At 42.7% G+C, this 20263-nt stretch overlaps 1 protein-coding gene across 3 annotated transcripts in view; it reads left to right on the forward strand.

The window, feature by feature from the left end:
• The window catches only part of slc1a2b (solute carrier family 1 member 2b), a 31496-nt gene extending 16010 nt beyond the window's left edge, over window positions 1–15486 (forward strand). For 2 of the 3 annotated variants that reach the window (XM_076991729.1, XM_076991728.1), the window contains exons 2-11: window positions 4266–4402; window positions 7169–7321; window positions 7410–7660; window positions 7770–7920; window positions 8032–8158; window positions 8325–8558; window positions 8870–9064; window positions 9388–9522; window positions 9828–10062; window positions 11589–15486. In XM_076991729.1, the coding sequence (XP_076847844.1) occupies window positions 4273–4402; window positions 7169–7321; window positions 7410–7660; window positions 7770–7920; window positions 8032–8158; window positions 8325–8558; window positions 8870–9064; window positions 9388–9522; window positions 9828–10062; window positions 11589–11663 (1686 nt within the window). In that variant the 5' untranslated portion in view covers window positions 4266–4272 and the 3' untranslated portion in view covers window positions 11664–15486. The remainder of the gene's footprint in view (window positions 1–4265; window positions 4403–7168; window positions 7322–7409; window positions 7661–7769; window positions 7921–8031; window positions 8159–8324; window positions 8559–8869; window positions 9065–9387; window positions 9523–9827; window positions 10063–11588) is intronic. The other variant, XM_076991731.1, reaches the window with a different exon arrangement.
• The last annotated feature ends 4777 nt before the right edge of the window (window positions 15487–20263 follow it).

The following is a 20263-nucleotide window of genomic DNA, read 5'->3' on the forward strand; positions in this document are numbered from 1 at the left end:
TACAACAGTTGTTGTCACAAAGCAGCTTTACAAGTGCCGAGTCCTAGCCCCCAGTGAGCAAGCCAAAGGCGACAGTGGCAAGGAAAAACTCCCTACCACCTCATGTGCACTTAAACCAGCTACTTCAGCCACAGTTCACATTCTTACAGGTACAGCACTGCTTGTAAAAACTGTGATTACAGTAATTGGTTATTACTGTATCTTAAGTACATGATTCTATTCTGAAGCTTATTGATTATGAAACAGATCTGAGGTACCTGGCTGTGGGCTCTAATCCCAGGGACAGTTACATAACACACCTGACCACTAATGAGAAGCAGTAAAGGTATTATAGACTACAGTTACCCAACACTCTTCACACAACGTTCATGAGCTCATGGCTGTCCTCATAAAATGAGCACGTTACATTCATACCTGGACCGTGATGAGACTCCATCTGTGTGGCCTACAGCCCATCAGCTGCTGCACCTACAGGGAACACACACGTAGCTCATTAGGGCAGAAACATAGGTCCGTTCGTCATGGCTCTGTTAACACATCCAGGGAGCTGCGCTGGCCCCATTTGGTGTGCACATGATTGTTTAAGCCTTTGACCCACGAAACATGCGTTATGTACAGAGGGCTGGTAGGGGCTTTGCAGCATACAGTGTCCCAGACATCATGCACACAGACTCAGTTCAGTGCAGGTTTGAAATGAAGGTTCAGATGCAGCCATAAATATAGAGGATGTCAGAAATTCATGGTCAACAAGCATTCGTCATGTATTCACTCACCAGAACATGCCTGGACATGTCTTCTGTGTGACCGTCCATGTGGTGTCTACGAGACACTGCTCTAGTGTCCTGTTTGAATCCCGTTATAGCACTCACTCTCATCCGTGTACGAGATAGAGCCCGTGTGTTCTCTTGGTCTGCTTTCACACCCGTCTGTCCGCCCCTCCCCCGATATATACCTGCTTCTCTCCTTACTAATTAACTAATTTGACAGCTTGCCAGAAATAATCTTAGTTTTACAGGCTACAAAGTGGGAATTCAGATTTGTAAGGAAACATCATGATATATCAGCAGTGTAAGTGGTTCAGTGCAGGGTAATAGCTCCTTTTCCAGTAATCACAATAGTCATGTCCTCTACACTGTAAAAAAAGAAAAAGCTGAGAAAACTCAAAATTTCAAGGCAACTTACTGCACTCGATTTTTGAGTTTTGATCCCAACTCAAACTCTTAAGTTTTTAAGAAATTCACTCAGTTGAGCCAACTTATTATTTCTTGTTCCAATTATTTATTTTTCACAGGTATATAAACTTCAGATTTTAAGTATTGCCTACAAATAATTCCAAATGATTCAAGTTATGCTAACTTACTATATCTTGTTCAGATAATTTATCTTGCCCATGTATATGAACCTCAAAATGTAAGTTACAAACCAGGAGTTCCATGTTTTTTAAAGTTGTGCCAACTTATTATATTGTGGTGTGGTGTGGGAGAAAAAGGCCACAGACAAGTCCATTCTTATCAAGAACAAAGGTTTTATTCTCACCTCGCAAGAAAATTGGCACTCACAGGCACAATTAGATCAAACTCGAGGCCTTAACTAACTTGGCCTTACACATGAAATACAGGGGGAGGTCATGATGATGGCAACGTTACACATACATGGAGGGGAAACTCAGATAATGCACATGTACATAAAAAAATGGACCGGGGTGACTTAACTAATAACACACAATTAATAATCAATAATATATAACACTACACAGACACAAACACCACATAATACGCATAACAGGGCCGGAGCCGCAAGGGCTCATGGGAAATGACGTCATCCCGACGCTACAATATCTTGTTCAGATAATGTATATTTCCATACCTGTCAAGTGTCCCGTTTTGGCCGGGAAAGTCCCGTATTTTACCGCTCTGTCCCGGCGTCATCCCGTATTTTTATTTTCCAGTATTTTCCCGTATTTTCAGTTTTCAATTGTTATTTTTTTTAAAGCATTCATGTGCCGCTCCAAACAGAATTCTGTCACTAGCCTCGCGAGAACTGCTACCCAGACTACTGCAGGTGGAACTGCCACCCAGACCACTGCAGGTGGAACTGCCACCCAGACTACTGCAGGTGGAACTGCCACCCAGACTACTGCAGGTGGAACTGCCACCCAGACTACTGCAGGTGGAACTACCACCCAGACTACTGCAGGTGGAACTGCCACCCAGACCACTGCAGGTGGAACTGCCACCCAGACTACTGCAGGTGGAACTGTTACCCAGACTACTGCAGGTGGAACTGCCACCCAGACCACTGCAGGTGGAACTGTCACCCAGACTACTGCAGGTGGAACTGCCACCCAGACTACTGCAGGTGGAACTGCCACCCAGACCACTGCAGGTGGAACTGCCACCCAGACTACTGCAGGTGGAACTGCCACCCAGACCACTGCAGGTGGAACTGCCACCCAGACTACTGCAGGTGGAACTGCCACCCAGACCACTGCAGGTGGAACTGCCACCCAGACCACTGCAGGTGGAACTGCCACCCAGACTACTGCAGGTGGCAGTTCTTGCGAGGCTTGTGACAGAATTCTGTTTGGCGCGGCACACAATGCTTTTAAAAAAAATAACAATTGAAAACTCGCGGGTTTAGTCACATTTGTAGTTCAAAACATATTTGGGGTGTTTTTTCTTCACTTTTTGCCACTCCAAAGATGTTTTCGTCTCTCCTACAGCCTCGATTGAAGCTATATGCAAATAACCGATTATGCAAATTACGCGATACGTGATTACGTCAGATACGGGAAATGTCTCGTATTATTAAATACAAAACTTGACTGGTATGTATTTCACATGTACATAAATCTCTAAATTCAATCTAAGAATAGCTAACTGAAGTTGGGTCATATAAGACAAATGACAAAACACATTTGGACGTTAATATTCAGTTCAGAGTAGCGTAGGTCGCTGCTTGCTGCAGGTGAAATCCATTTCAAGTTGTCCAGAGTCAAATTCTGGCAGAAATCGCAAACCCCGCCCCGTTCTCAACTAAGGAGTCAAATTGAACATGCGCAGAGGAGTTGGCCTGGCCTTAAACTAGGGTTCAACTACAATTTGTATGTTTTGACAATGCAGGTTGTAAGGTCAGATTAACTTTTAACAAGAAACTCAATAAAGTAAGCTGATCCAATTACTTTGTTATAGTTTATGGTGCAATTAATTATTTTTGGCTCAGCTAAACTAAAATTCATAGTAAGGTGAGCAATTTTAAGTTCTGTTTTTTACAGTGTAGAAGAGACATTTGTATTTAAGTCCCCCAGTTGCTTTTCTCATACCTTTTAGTTGTTGCTCTCCCCTCCCCCCTTTTTTTTACTCATCATGCCAATTTCAATTAATCAATTTCCCCTGTCCTACAACAACTACAAACCATGGAAGGTTCAGCTTCCTCTGAAACATGTCATGACATGTACTAGATGTACATGTCAACTAGTGTTGCAGAGAGTTCCCGGGGCAAGAGTAATGTTATCATAGGGAGACGAACAAGTGAACTCTCACTTACAGAGAATGCCTTCTCTGTTTGGTTGTTCTCTTCTGCTTTTTCTAGTTAAAATCAGGTAAGATCAGTTGACATTGTGCCAAGGTAACGCTGTTTTCTCCTCCCCGTGTGTGAGAGCCGTCTGACCTCAGTGGCACAGCAAACATCTCCAGGATAAATAAAACAGCCACTCACTGCCTCCCATAGTCACATAACCAGTATGTTAAGATTTGACATACAATAGATAAATACAGAGATTAATTTCACACTGCATCATGTCTCATATCTTGGGCATTTCCAGGACTTAATACCCTCTTTAAAGAATAAAGAATCACAGAATCTCAGGATTTTCTGCTATGAATGTGGTTGAATTTAAAATGTGAAGTATTTGTTACAGTAGCTCATCAACATTAGTTTAAGTGAAATACCACATATGTTCCTCTGTAGCACCATTGAACAAAGACTGAGGATGTCTGCACATGGGCTTGTAATCACCATCAGCTGACAGCTCCTACAGTTCCAGTCTGTTCTGTTAGTACCTCAGTAACTGCAGCACTGTAGTCAGAACCAGACCATTGCTGGTTCCATGAATATTTAACAAAGATGAATATGGCATCGTTGCATCATTGGGTCTGTGCGGTCTTTACGAGCATTTGTATCATCAAACCCCCATCTCAGTTCTGGCCTGCTAGCCTATGGAGGCGGGTCCATGACACGTTTTCCTCTCTGTCTCCCTCCTCTAGGGCCAACATGCCTAAGCAAGTGGAGGTACGAATGCACGAGAGCCACCTGGAGCCCGTGGAGGCCCCGCCCCGCTCCAAGTGTGCCCTCATCTGCCAGAAAATGCGCAAGAACCTGCTCCTCACGCTCACCGTCATGGGTGAGTGTCGGCCGTCCCGTATCTCCCCTTGAACCCCCGTGGTCCTCGCCACCAGTTCCAGGTTCTCTCCGCAAACGCAGAGCTCAGAGAGGACAGGGGCGGAGATCAGACATCGCAGGCGGGCTGCAGGACAACCAGTGCTGAGACACCGTGACAGACGTCACCTCGGGTTGCACAACTGAACCGGGTCCACAGAGAGCAGCTCCTGCATTGCATATGGGCTTTAGAAGACATGTTAGAAGATATGAGATGTCAGGTTGGGTTTAGCACAGAGGTGGAAGGAGTACTGAAAAATTGTAATTGAGTAAAAGTATCTTTACTTTGCCTAAATTCTAGTCAGAGTAAAAGTAAAATTACCCATCTCAAAATTTACTTGAGTCAAGGTTACTTAGTTACTTTCAGTTATTTAATGCAAAAAAGAATGAGTCATGAATCAAATCCAGCACAAGTAGTTTTAATCGATTTCAAAGTGTATTTAAGTGCACACCCACACTTGCAAAAGATCAGCTGGGCTCAGGAACATACTTCCTCACAGCACAAGGACAGTCACAACCTGTACCATAAAGTGCAAACAATTTTCAGTTTTATTGTCCAATGGACAACACTATGATAAGAATAAAGAAATTTAAATTACAATTTTTTCAAAAAACAAAATGCACACAAAATTAAATGCCCACAAGATGCCACAAATCAAACTAAAATGCAACAGGATCCCACAATTCAATATAAAATGCCTACAGGATCTCACCTCAAAAATAAAAAAAAAATGCTCATAAGATCCCACAATTTAAAAGTAAGTGCTCACAGGATCCAACTATTCAAAATACAGTGCCCACCGAATTCCACTTTTCACAATAAAATGTCCACAGGATCCCACAGATCCTGATAGATAGAAGATTTAAAGATAGAACAATCTCATCCTTTTGGAAAAAATTGCAGCAGATTACGACCTGATTATGAGACAATGGAAAGGGCGCGCATCGGGTGTACCAACAAGTACACACCACGTCAAAACCAAGAGAGTAGTAGACCCAAGTGCCGACAAAACGCAAAGAGCAAAATGTGTGCGTGCGTCCACACACACATAAGCAGCAAAATCACACGAGACGCGGAATAAACATAAAAGACACAGAGAAAACAACGCGAGAAAATGAAACGTAGGACGCCAGGGGAAGTAACTGGCAGCAGGCAGAACGCCGCGACGAAACAAAAACCCTTCCCAAAATAAACGAAGAACTGATAGGAAGAGATAAGGCAGGGGAAAACTTGAGGTAGGCTATGAGACAGCTAAACCAGATCACTGCTGATTGCGCCTGGAGAGTCTAGGACTGACTCGGGTGCCTCTAGTGTTGTTAGGAGGAGAGGCAGCCGAGCCAGCTCTGACAACGCAATTGACTTTCAGTTCCGGGGCTCAGAAGTTTAAATTTCTGCCTGCATTAAATTTTTCACCATCAATATTTTTTTTACTCAGTAACGTGAAGCGGTTCCAATGTAGTGAAGTAAAGTGAAGTAAGTAAAACTACTTAAGTCAAAATTTACTCGAGTAAAAGTAAAAAATTACATATTTCAAAAACTACTCAGAAAATTACAAATTACTCATAAAAAGTACTCAATTACAGTAACGTGAGTAAACCACCCCTGGTTTAACATTACTAGCAATAACAAGAAGGGTGCACATTAGTTGATTTTTCTTTGAATGAGAGACAGACAGAGAGCTGTAATGTAGTATTCCTTGGTTTCATAGTCTGCAACTATGCTTCTTGTTGCCACGGTTGTGAGTTTTTATTGATTCATTTTTAAGAACATCTGTTCTAATTAAGTGAGCACTTGGATTTATGATAAATAATAACTATGCCCTAATATCTGTGCACACATCACATGGGTCATGCAGCCCAAAGCGTGTGCATGCAGCTGTGCGTGTGCATCTGTGTTTTAGAGCATGACTAAAAGACACACGTTCCCTCCACTGTTCACGCTGCCCTGAACCTGCAGTCCCTACAGTGTGAACCACACACAACTGCAAAGTCCTCATGTGTCACTCCTGGTGCTTCCCAAGCCGGTGGGCCTGGGTGGGGGTGGGGGCCCTCTGGGTTATTCACCCTGGCATGAGCTCAAAGGCCGTGATCCTGATCCAGGGAGGTGTGCAGCAGTTCCGGGGTCCTGCCCTGTCTGGCAGTGAGGGCTCCACACCGCCCACTCACCGGACAACACAGGGGCCATCAGGAGCCCCGGGGGACATGGTTCTCTGAGACCAGGGCTCCCAGCATGGCTGCTGAGTTCAGCCCAGAGCTGTGAGGCACCAGGTTTTATTCCTACACACCATCAAAGAGACTGTTAGAAAACCTGCCTCCCCCTCTGGGGAACACAGATGGTTATCTAGTCATCCATTCCAGGAGTCTGTCCCTGACACTGATAACACACTTCTTTTGTTGTTGTTGTTTTTTGCTTCACACTTTTTTTTCCCCCAAACACACGATTCAGTGCCTCCCCAATACACACATGGACTCCCCCCCCCCCCCCCACACACACACACACACACACCACATTTAGAAAATACATTTGGTTGGGATTATGTTGTACATCACATTTCACGTTTCTGGAATTCTTAGGGAAATTACATGCCACAGAAAATGAATAATGAATGGATCTGTGAGAAATGAGTAAGTTCATTTCTTTCTCTCAAATGATCCTCTCTCCTCTGCCCTACCATCCCTCCCTCCCTCTCTCTCTCTCTCTCTGCCCCCCCCCCCCCTCGCTCTGCCACAGGTGTGATATTGGGAGCGGTGTCGGGTATGCTTCTGAGAGTGGCCTCTCCTCTTGATAGCAACATTGTCATGGTGATTTCCTTCCCTGGAGACATTCTGATGAGGATGCTGAAGATGCTTATCCTTCCTCTCATCATCTCCAGTTTAATTACAGGTGACCACAGAAAGCATCAAATCTACACGTAGATGATGATTTCACATATGACAGAATGGCGCTAATCTGTCCTGCATCTTCAACCCAGGTCTCGCCGGCCTGGATGCCAAGTCCAGTGGCCGTCTGGGATCCAGAGCCATGATTTATTACATGACCACCACTGTGATTGCTGCCGTTCTGGGAGTGATACTGGTTTTGATCATCCACCCGGGCAACCCCAAGCTGAAGGAGAACCTTGGTGAGGGCCTGAAGAACGATGAGGTCTCTAGTCTTGACGCCTTTTTTGACCTCATCAGGAATCTCTTCCCTGAGAATTTGGTACAAGCTTGTTTTCAGCAGGTTAGTGTTTTCACAACCCTCTACACCCTTTTTAGCAACACTGATGTCAGTCACCGCATTTTGAGGATGTGACGTGATGAAATGACTGGTCTGCTCCCTCTGTTCACAGATTCAGACCGTTGTGAAGAAGGTGGAAGTTCTACCAGATTTTGAGGACACCAACAGCACCATGGATGATTTTCTCTCCACCGCCACCAAACCTCCTCCTGTTTTCATAGAGCAGAAATCCCTGCAGTTCAAGAGTGGGATGAACGTTCTGGGTAGGACGCCAAACACACAGAAGCAGAATAGTAGAAGAATACAATCTTAAACAGGTTCACATAAAGTTCGTTGGGAAACGTTAACGTTGATGCCTTTGTGCTCCCTGTCAGGTTTGATTGGATTCTTCATTGCCTTTGGTATCTGCATGGGGAAGATGGGGGAGAAGGCCCGACTCATGATTGACTTCTTCAACATCCTGAACGAAATCGTGATGAAGTTGGTCATCATGATCATGTGGTTAGTCAGAGCCGCTCAATGGTTGCAGCCGCCTGCTCGTGAACTACTCAACTCTTATTTATTCTCATGTCTTATAGCTTTGTTTCGACGGTCTCAAGACATTTAAAATATCAAGTCAAATCCATTTCATATTTCAAGCTCTCGTGTGTATTGCCTTTATTTGCAGGTATTCTCCCTTTGGTATTGCTTGCTTGATCTGTGGCAAGATCATCTCCATCAAAGATCTGGAGGTGGTGGCCAGACAGCTGGGGATGTACATGATCACCGTCATCATTGGACTCATCATTCATGGAGCCATATTCCTACCCTGTATTTACTTTGCCATCGTAAGGAAAAATCCCTTCAGCTTCTTCATGGGAATCTTCCAGGCCTGGATCACTGCTCTGGGAACGGCCTCCAGGTGGGACACTTCACCCATGAATCTTTTTTTTTGTACATCCATAATAGTTTTTGTACTCAGAATTCACTATATTACAGTATAGTAATTATATCGGTCATAATAGTCTGTCTGTGAAATGTTTGCCTAACTTGCTATGAGATCCAGCCACATGATGGATTCTAATTAATTTAAATGTATATGCATGAGCCGTTGACCCCCTATATTATCAGACCGACGGAAACTTAAAACATAAAACATACAATTTTGATCGATTGCAAACTCAAGCTGTTATCCCAATGCCCCAATGACGATGTAACCGCCTCTACCCAAAGTGCTGGCACTCTGCCCGTCACCTTCCGCTGTCTGGAGGAGAACTTGGGCATTGACAAAAGAGTCACGCGCTTCGTCCTCCCCGTGGGGGCCACAATCAACATGGATGGCACTGCCCTGTATGAAGCAGTGGCTGCCATCTTCATAGCCCAGATGAATGGCATCAACCTGGACCCTGGCCAGATAGTCACCGTCAGGTAGCTTCTATGGGTTAAATGCTTCAATCAGCCTTATTGCTCATTTTGGTATAATTGCAACATACGTCTGATTTTATACAGGAAAGTACTACCTTCACATAAAATGTTTTATATTATCTCATTTATAGCCATAATAAAAAAGGTTGCCGGTACAAATGTACAAATGCATCAATGCATGCATCTGTTCATTTAGCTACAATTGTTGTGATACAATGAATTATTTTCTAAAGATTCATAATAGTCAGATCAAGTTACAGCTCTAACAAGCATATTATAGTATATTTATATTTTCATATTAAATTCTCATTCTGCACTGTTTTCAGTCTTACAGCTACACTGGCCAGTGTTGGGGCGGCCAGTATTCCCAGTGCAGGACTGGTAACCATGCTACTGATTCTTACAGCCGTGGGACTTCCCACTCAGGACATCAGTCTGCTCGTAGCTGTTGATTGGCTTCTGTAAGTTTTTTTTTTTTTTTTTTTTTTACATAGTGAAGTCATCTTGGTCAGTTTTTGCATAAGTAAACTGAGTGTTAAGTGCATTATAGCAGCCCAGTTTTCATTTGACTTCAAAACTTTGGTGATAGTCCCTGAGACTCAAGGATGACGAGGAGTTTTAAGCCATTGTAGGTGAAGCTGGACTGGGAAATGTCCCTATATAAAAGGGCGCTGACATCTATCACAGCATCAACGCCTGTCGGAAAGTGGAAGATGTGACGTGTAAATCCACTCACACTGCCCGTGTTTCACTGTGTGTTCTGTAGGGATCGTTTCCGTACCTCTGTCAACGTGGTGGGCGACTCGTATGGGGCCGGCATCGTTTACCATCTGTCCAAGGCAGAGCTGGATGCCCTGGACGCTCAGCACGGCAAATCTGACGACATCGAGATGATGACCAAGACGCAGTCCTATTATGACGACCTCAAGAATCATCATGAGAACAACTCCAACCAGTGCGTCTTTGCTGCTCACAATTCAGTCTTGGTAGATGAATGCAAGGTACAGCTCATGCTTACAGACATAGAGAGCTGTATATAGCTCATCTCTGCTGCATGCTCACCCGTCTTCACGTCTCCTTACGTTTATGTGGTCCAGGCCAATGTAAATACATACACAAACAACTAAAGAACGGTGTATATATTTCAATGGCTGTTTTTATGAGGCAGTGGTTCTAGTGTCATCCACCTGTATGCCAATCAAAAATTGTGGTCAATATGTGCATTAATATGGCTTTATTACAGAGTATGACAGTATTACAGCATTCACTGTAAAACTAATAGACAAGGTTTTACTTTAAAATGCTTTCTTCCAGGCCTTTTATCCCAAAGATAACTTAAATGTGCAACTTAAGTCCACAGTATGGGCAAATTAGCTTTTTCTTTTTATGAGGATTCCTATTTTAGCTCTGTCTACGTTCCTTGCGATCAGGACCTTATAAGCAAGGATAATGGATAGTGGAACCAGCTCCCTCCCATAGCATCTCAGGGACATAAATTGTGTGCAAGAACAGAGATGGGACGCTGTTGAAATTAAGTATGAGATTGCTGTGTGCACTTTCAGGCTTAGTCTTTGACATCTCACTTCATTATCACCGCATAATATCATTGTACAAATCAGACTGAGTGCACTCGAATTATACAAAAGGCCAGGAGTGATGAGGGGTATTTTTAGAGTGATATATACGGTTCTGTAAAATACAGCAACTACACTATTCTCTAACTCTTCACCTTGAGCTCATATGGATGACCGAGGAGCTGCTGTAATGTCTTTTGTGTTTGCATGACTGTGATGTGAAATTGACCCAAACTAACCTTATTTATCCAAAGATAACCATTGTACCATTGAAACCATTGTATCCGCAAAATAACACAACATAGACTTAATGCTGCCACTCACACATATTTGTAACAATCTGGTATTTTATCATTTCTGCTTGAATGGAATGTGTATTATTTTGTTTGATTGTTGTATTTGTATTTTATTGTGTGTCATAAAACATACCAAATTGTGATTTTTGCATGTTTTATATAGGTTATACATGATTTTTATGGGTTATTGCTTTTGAAAGATGTGTCATACACTTTTAAAAGTTGCCCATGTGGCTGTGATGTTCTAGGAAACAAAAATGCAAACACAAACAATTCTTGAGTAATAGATTCTCAGAGATTTTTACAAAAACGAAATGTGGCTCTACGTAAAGGCCACATGCCTCTGCAGCTACAACAGTGCAGGGCCAACGTGTGCTACACCAAATATAAAAGAGAAAATGAATAAAAAACAAACCTGCAGATTTTTAAAATCTCGTATTGCACACCGAGTTTCGTTGTTGTAATTCTGCAAAATCAACAAAGAAATAAATGTTACTTCCTCTCATAAATCTTCAAGAAGTTATAAAATGTAGTTGTTCCCCAAACCTTACACCTTTGGAGCTAGAAGGGTCACTCTCTTAGGTGTTTGCCCAGTACAGGAATTGGTATGTTGTTTTTGAACTGTGTTGTTTAGATCTCCCTGGTAACTGCTTGCAGGTGACCTCGGCAGCTACAAACGGCTCTACTGCGGAATACGCACTTATTGAAGAGGAGCCACGGAAGAGTGAATAATGTGAGCACGTCCAAGCCCCGTGTCCAAACCCCGTGTCCAAACCCCGTGTCCAAGCCCCCACGCTTTCCTTTCTGCTGAAGGACAAGAGAAAGAGCGAAAAAAACAGCTAAAATCATACAAACAGAACAAATGATGGGTTAGTAGTTTAGGCTTCTATTTTTCCCATTACTGTTTTTTTAACTGTCTGAAATAACACATACTAATGTTAAACAATGGCTAGAACCACACGGTCTGATAGTGCGCTAACTTGTGCCTAACAGTGCATAGCAAAGCTTGGGAGAGAACAAGAAAAAAAAAAACGTGCACAACGTAAATGATTCCTGGTGGTAAATATATACTGTACGTACTCCGATTCTCTCAGATCTATGGTACGAGTTTGGTAGTGAGGGTGGCAGATGACTGCTGTTAATGACATATGAGCAAGCTTCTCAGAAGTTAGGGAGAGAATTCACAGATTACCCAGCAGTTCAGATTGAACTAAATATTGTACTGAGTCTGTGCGGGAGTGCCTGCCCTTGTAGCTGTTTACAATTCTGTCTTCAGAGCAATAGTCATTCACCTGGTAACCTCACCCCTGTTTTACCTCAGCCTGTGTGACCTCTGACCTACCTGGCACAAGCTGTTTTTGCTCGGGAGTGTGTCTGCAGTGGACAGTTTTCTGCAGGGAAGTCCCGGTGTTAATGTGATGTACTAGTAGGGGCAGAAGCCACTGCACATACTCGAAGGAATGAAAAGCACAAGCCATGTGGAGAGTGAAGGCATTTCCTCCCGTTCACCAAGGACCCACTGGGGTCTCGGCTCTCCTCACATGAGATTCGTTAAGCAGCATTTTTGATTGTTTTCATGTGTAGGTGGGATTCATGTGTACCCACATATCACAGAATGGACCAAACCAACAACAGGACATGACTTATTTGCTTTGACACTGATATCAACATGATTAGTGAACATTATTTTTAGACAATTGTAAGCACAGGTTGTCTTGCACAGTGAACACCAGAGCCTAACAAGAAATATGTAATACTTAGCGCATTATTCACAAAGTCTATAAAATTATCAAAATTGTTGATAAAAAAAAAACGTTTACTTTGTTGGAATGACAAGTATTCAAAGTTAACTTGTGCATTTGGTTTGTATGGTGGAAACATTGCAAGTGTTTGAAAATGAATATACACACTTAATAACTATACGAAATTAATGTGCCCAAACTTAAAATTGTAAACACCATGCATGCTCTTATGGTGTTGAATCCATAGCACAAATCATTTGTCCTTCATATTCAGTTTCCTCTTTAGATGTTTTTCTTCTGTAATATGTAGATTGTAGAATGTTAGATACTCAGGCAAATGTAAATGCACTCATTGTGAGGGGAGACACATTCCTAATGCAAGCAGTTTAAAGAGTTTGCATTAATCCCTTTTAACATGCTGGAGAGTAACTGTTTACCTGTTTACAAATTCCCATTGTGTTTACAGCTGCCCAAATGCCTATTGCCCTTTTATTCCTAAATGCTTGCACTGGAAGCATACACTTTTTTCACACTGACGTTTAGCATTTTTTTCAAATCAAACATGCTGTTTCTTTAAATAGCAAACATATTCTCCAATAAGAATTATCCGATCAAATTTAAAAGCTTATTGTAAGGAACAATCTTAAGGATATCATTCCAATTCCAATAAAGCATTGCAATAGAGAATGAATAAAGCAATGAAGAGAAGAAGAATGGTGCACTGGTCAGTAACTCTAAAGAACAGCTCTACAGTAACAGTGTCCCAAAACAAGGGTCAGCTGTGCACCTGCTGTTTGCTTCTCTTACCTTAGTGGCCTCTTCTTTCTCCTCTGTGTCTCGCAAAACCTTCAGCACAGGTGCATAACTGACCTGCCACTCTCTGCATGCTGCCATGACTACCTACCTTTACGTATGAAAGACTGACCACTGGCAGGACTCTAGGAGTTATACTTACTGTCAGCACAAATTCTGAATATCTTCACTGAACCAAATTATGTTTTTTTGGTTCTTTTCATGAAAAACTGATCTACATGAACCCCCCCACTCAAACGTAAATACACAATAATAATAATAATAATAATAATACATGCTTGCTTCTTAGGATATATTTCCTTGATTCACAAGAATGGATGCTATGATACCTCCTTTAAGCTCTGCCTTGCCTCTAAAGCATTAACCACTATGCTTCACACTCACGGGTCTGTCTTAGGACAACATTCACAAAGCAACAAGTCGTTTTTTCTTTCTTTCATGATTTAAAGCCACGTTATGAAGGGCACTAACATGTAGCTAAACACACAGCTTGTTCAGAATCCCTGCGGTTACGCTCCGTGTTGAGCGATTCTTCACTGCATCCCTGCTGTGTGTTCAGGTGGACGTTACCTGCTTCAAGACGGTGTCAAAGGGTGTATTGCACAAGTCCAGTTATGAAGGGTGATGTTGTTGAGGTTTTGTGTTTTAAAGTCAGATATCCTATTATATAAGAACTGCCATCCACTGCAGTGTTTGAGCTCAATGTTATAGAAGCATGGACATTTCATTATTTTTGCATCAGTTTCTTTCAAAGCATGAATTTAAAGTGCCTCCTTGCACTTTTGTGTACATATTGTAGGTAACAATTTGTTCTCATTTATTTTTCAGTGGGGAAACGTAGTGTTTAATTGTAATTCTATAATACTATAGAAATATATGTTTACGTAATGCATAAGAAAGTAGATTAGCACATGTATTGAGAGTGTAATGAACCGTTTTAAAGCGTAAGTAGCTCTACCTGTCTAGCTGTCTCACGTTAATGTTCCATATACAATATTTCTCTTTTGTATGTGATGCAAGTTGATTGTTCCATGCGTGCATTCACTTTCATTGTACATAAATATAAATATATATATGATTCACGCTGCCACAATGCAACGTGGATTGTTCCAGCTGTTAAACCATGAGTCTTGTTTATGAAATCATATTGAAAGAGGGAAGAGCGTGCTTCTATAAGGGTGTTCTTGTCCGGTGTGCCCCTCATTTGTATGTGGATATTATTATAATATTATGTTTGTATGAACATTAAAACAACACCAAATTCATTTCAGTAGATCACTAGTACCTTAGATGCTGAGAGTAATTTTTGGATGAATGCTGATTGGCGGTAGAGATCTGAATGGTGGTGCTGAGAGTCTCTGATGGCTGGGGGCTAATGAGGAAGATCTGCCAGTCACAGTGCAGTAGAGCTCCTGCTTTTGGGGATTAGATCTGGTGGATTAGATCATGTTCCTGTCCAATAAGGATGCTGCATGTAAAGTCAGATCTCTGGCTGGCGATCCCGTCAGGCCAGTAGACAATGAAACATTTCCGACCCTGAGTGTAGACACATGGCTTGGTTAAGCCTCGGCTATTTCTTTAACTGTTATGGTCTTTTACTTCTCAAAAAACATGTGTAAACCCAAACATGTCCCTTTCACAAGCCTTGATGAACAAAGAACCCTGAGAGAGTCCCAGTCAACAGTCTCTCATGTACTACAGAGCACCCCAGGAGTGTCCATCTTATTTTATTGAGCATGAACATTTGTAATGCTTCTTATCATGTTAAAACACCATTTAGATATGATAACCTGTCTCACACTCCACCTTTGCACCCATCTGTTCTGTCCTTACTTTCATCTATTTTGTGACATTCTTGGAATTTTTAAATGAAGGAGTATAAGTAAGAAAAATTAAGAAAAAAAGCCCTGTGGAATAAAAGTATGTTCATACATATCAATGTGTTGTACCATTGGTGTACATACAATTATGATAACTAATAAATGTTTATTCATAACTAATTACGGTCTTTCTTTTTTTCCACAGAATATTAACTTGTATTAACTTAGATCCTATATTAGCTAATAGTGTGGACTTCCTAACACTATGTGCCTTTACAATATATACAAAAGTGAAAATGTCCAACATTTAGCATATGACAAGCACCAAAAATGTCCCAGAAGTGTCATTAATTAAATGTAATTTTTTTGTACTTCAGAATACCTCAGTCTTCCAAACAGTTTGTATGTAACAGAGACAAAGCCTCATTATATCACTCTCACACACGAGGATTTGACAGCACATAAGGTCATAGTCATGAGTCTAATCAGTTTTTAAAATGTCATTATTTAAAACAGAAAACAAAAGAAATGAATACGCTAAGCCATAAATGCCGGTAAAGGGCGTCAGCTGTGGATGATTTCAGAACTAGCCAGTCCTGCACTGCAAAGCTTTGCGTGGACATACAGGCACGTTGGAGAAGTGAGCAGGTCCAGCTGAAGCCCACAGAAGGACCAGGCCGGAGAATGCCAGGGACCCTCTTCAAAAACGCGTCCGGTTTTATCATCAACATAAGTGAAGAGAAGAAGAAGACCGTAGAAGAAGAAAAGCCAGCCGTCTGTTGGGCACTGCAGGACGCTATCGCTAAAGAGCTCGATGGCCCACCAGACAGCGTCGCTCACTCTTGGTCAGAACCTGTTGACTCCTCCACTTTCAGCTCCACTCCTGTCGAGAGGCATCTGCACAACCTTCTAGTGAACCTCAATAAAACAGGCTTCAAACAGGACCCAGACTCTGAAGAAAGTGAAACCTTTGCCTACTGCATTCCAGGGGGTGGCAGTTATGGACTCTTCCCAGCATGCTCTGCCGAACCTCAAAGTCTGGCATAATGATCCATGTGTTTTCACATGTGCTTGGTTAACTTCTCCGAGGAGAACCTGCCAGCAGGTATACAAGCAGAATGTTGCAGTTCAGGTCAAGTCACAGTGTGTCCTCGAGGAAGTGGCCCAGGTGGAGGCCAGGAACAAACCTTCAGACAGCAGACTGATGGACAAGGACTGCAGAGAAATCTGGAAACTCAGTCTGCAAAGAATGCTCAAGAGGCCATTACATGAAAGCTTTGGTGAGTTTTTAAACTAAAGCTAAATAAAAATCGCCACTTGAAAGACAACTTTAGACAAATGATAAGGCATCGATAGCATCCTCTTTTATTCTGTAACTGTAAGACTTTGAGGTTTGTAGAGTTTCTGAACCACGTTTATTAGTCTACTCAGTGGAAGAGGTCTTCAAATGTATCATACTGTATAGAGGACAGTAATTTGTGTGTGATGTTGTCTCAGCAGTCTTTTAAACTACTGCGCCTTCCGACAAAACATATAACGGCTGCTGATAATTTTAGCTACCCAGCATTCAAATCCACAGCAGGAGTGTAATTGTGCTTAAGCAGGTGTGTGGACGGGGACGAAGGGCTGAGCTTGGTCAAAGCCGTGACAGCTCATACACATGCCGAGGAGGGAAGCCGAGAAGATGATGAAGAATACGGCTTCCGAAATGACTCCAGTGCCCTGAAAACAACCACAAACGACACTTACATTATAATTCTTTGCCATAAATATTCCGTCCAAACACATGGTAGCTGTGTCATGAATATTAAACAGACAGACTGGTTTCACAGAAAGGGTCAGAAGGAAGGTCATAGGTCATGCACTCATGTCCTGTTATTTTTGCCTGCAACCAAAGCAAAACACGTGTGTGCAAAACATCCCGTCAGTGTTTGATATTTGATATCTGACATTTACCAAAATAGAGAGAGGCATCTGAGATGCCTAAAGTGTTTTAGCTAAACCCTCAGGAGGTTTCCAGGAGTTCTTCTACAATTCAGTGAGGATTGCTCATCAGGGATGGTGCGGTAACAGGATAAATTATCTGCTAAAACAATTCTTCTCTAAGTGCCTGGGATGAAATCAGATTGCCCTAATCCCAAGTCTTTCCTATCCTACAAAAAGTAAATCTATCTGACAGCTGGTTCAGGATAATGGTGTTACTTACCAAAGAGACGTTACTGTGCCAGTCCAGACTTCTGTATCATAATGTTAGTTTGACAGTGAAGAGTCGGGAGATTGTGCTAATCCTCGCATTTCTGTTCATTTGTGAAACCTCAGGTCAGTGTTTACATTTATTTGTGGCAGAAAAATTGTGCTAGTCTAACATGTGGCAGTCAGTCTAACAACAGTGGAGGGTGAACCACCTTAAAGAGAGACAGGAGAAGAGAGGGGAGAGAGACAGGAGGAGAGAGGGGAGAGAGACAGGAGGAGAGAGGGGAGAGAGACAGGGGGAGAGAGGGGAGAGAGACAGGAGGAGAGAGGGGAGAGAGACAGGAGGAGAGAGGGGAGAGAGACAGGAGGAGAGAGGGGAGAGAGACAGGAGGAAGAGAGGGGAGAGAGACAGGAGGAAGAGAGGGGAGAGAGACAGGAGGAGAGAGGGGAGAGAGACAGGAGGAGAGAGGGGAGAGAGACAGGAGGAAGAGAGGGGAGAGAGACAGGAGGAGAGAGGGGAGAGAGACAGGAGGAGAGAGGGGAGAGAGACAGGAGGAAGAGAGGGGAGAGAGACAGGGGGAGAGAGGGGAGAGAGACAGGAGGAGAGAGGGGAGAGAGACAGGAGGAGAGAGGGGAGAGAGACAGGAGGAGAGAGGGGAGAGAGACAGGAGGAAGAGAGGGGAGAGAGACAGGAGGAAGAGAGGGGAGAGAGACAGGAGGAGAGAGGGGAGAGAGACAGGAGGAGAGAGGGGAGAGAGACAGGAGGAAGAGAGTGGGGGACGGAGACAGACAGGTGAGGGAGGACGGAGCCTCGGAGGTCTCACCACAGGGAAGGTCTCACCTCCTGACCTTGGTGACCTTGGTGACCTTGGTGCTGCGTTCACAGAGGCACAAGGTGCACAAACATCCTGGACACATTCAGAAGTACCAACATAATATCAAACAGAACAAGAAATTATAACAAAAATAAATAAATTAAAGAGGGGCATATGAATTTCTTTAATTCACAGAAGAATAATTGCATAGTTAATGAATGCAAAATCCATCTAATTACTAAAAGTTTGGAATATTTATTTTTTCACTTTGTTGTCAAATAAGTAATGAAATTGTGCTTTAAACTTCAGAACAGATTTGTGTGTGTACAGCAGCTCAGTTATCTGATACCTGTCTGATGAAGATTCTGGTGAAGTCTTCCTCATCTCCTGGGAACAGGCGGCCATGAGCACATAACAGAGCAGTTAGCAGCCCCAGTACAATCTCTGTCAGCTTTTATCATGGCAAGAAGAGGATTAATGCGACTGCAATCTCTATACTGCCTATGGCATCCTAGCCCAGACAGGGTCTGACGTCTCCGGGGGTCGGCATGGTAGCCTAGAGTGTGTGATTTCACATGAAATTCAAGCCAACTCCCGTAAGAGGGAAGACATTCTAAGTTAAATTCTAAGAAAATGGATGTGATAGGCAGCCTTATCCGTAACAAATTAAAACATCAGTGAGAAGTAGGTTGCAAAATTGCAGTCATGTGGTGTAGATATACAATACGCCTCACTGAACACGATAGCTATCAAATTAGCTTCTAACAACAATGAGAAATGAAATGACTACTGCTGTATGCTATTTATATCCTCACGCCATCTGCTATTTAATGAACAGATTTTTGCATTGTCCTGTAGTCTCTCTCAACAGATGACATCACGGTTGATTTCAGACAATGAATGAAATTTTACCTCTTAATTTAGATGTTTCATCCATATGTCTGTATTTTTCCTGTGTTTTACCTGTATGACATTCACTATCCCAACAGCACATGCTAAACATAATTCACAAAATTCAAGTAATATTTTATTTTAAATTAATTTAGTCTATCTCCTTTCCAAAAATACGATTAAACAGATTAGTGCTTCTTGTATAAAAATGGTCATGATTTGGAAAGTTCAAATATCTATATGAGTGATAATGATATGAGCTATGCAGGAGCTTTAATATGGTCTCATACAGAGCAGTGCTGTGTGATCTAAGGCCAATAAGATCCTCAGATGCTCTTTGGTGTTAATCAAACATCGTCAGTCTGGATGTTTGTCATACGTTACCTTTTAATTCCACATAGTACAATTTTTAAGTGCAGAGAAAACAAAGTGATGGGGAACATAAATTAAAATGGCCTACACCCCCACACCCCCCCACCAACACTACCCACACCCCTCCCCCCCCCCCCCACACCCCCACCCTCTATTGTCTCCAAGCTTGGGTGGAGAAAATCTTCCAGCATGACTTGGATACCATGGCAACTGCACAGTCCCCCCCCCCCCCCTCTCTCTCTCCTGCTCCCCTCTCTCTCTCTCTCCACCCCCCTTTCTCTCCTCTGCTCATCTCTCTTTCTCTCTCTCTCCTGCTCCCCTCTCTCTCTCTTCTCTGCTCCTCTCTCTCTCTCTCCACCCCCCTTTCTCTCCTCTGCTCATCTCTCTTTCTCTCTCTCTCCTGCTCCCCTCTCTCTCTCTTCTCTGCTCCTCTCTCTCTCTCTCCACCTCCCCCTCTCTCTCCTCTGCTCATCTCTCTTTCTCTCTCTCTCTCCTGCTCCCCTCTCTCTCTCTTCTCTGCTCCTCTCTCTCTCTCTCCACCTCCCCCCTCTTTCTCCTCTGCTCATCTCTCTTTCTCTCTCTCGCTCTCTCTTTCTATCACTGCCAGGGTTTAATGGCACCATAGATGTTCAGACCATTTGAACTGAAAATAATACAAAAAACAAAAAAAAAACTAAACCAAAAAA

Source organism: Brachyhypopomus gauderio, unplaced genomic scaffold, assembly GCF_052324685.1.
Source record: "Brachyhypopomus gauderio isolate BG-103 unplaced genomic scaffold, BGAUD_0.2 sc85, whole genome shotgun sequence".
Taxonomy (NCBI): Eukaryota; Metazoa; Chordata; class Actinopteri; order Gymnotiformes; family Hypopomidae; genus Brachyhypopomus; species Brachyhypopomus gauderio.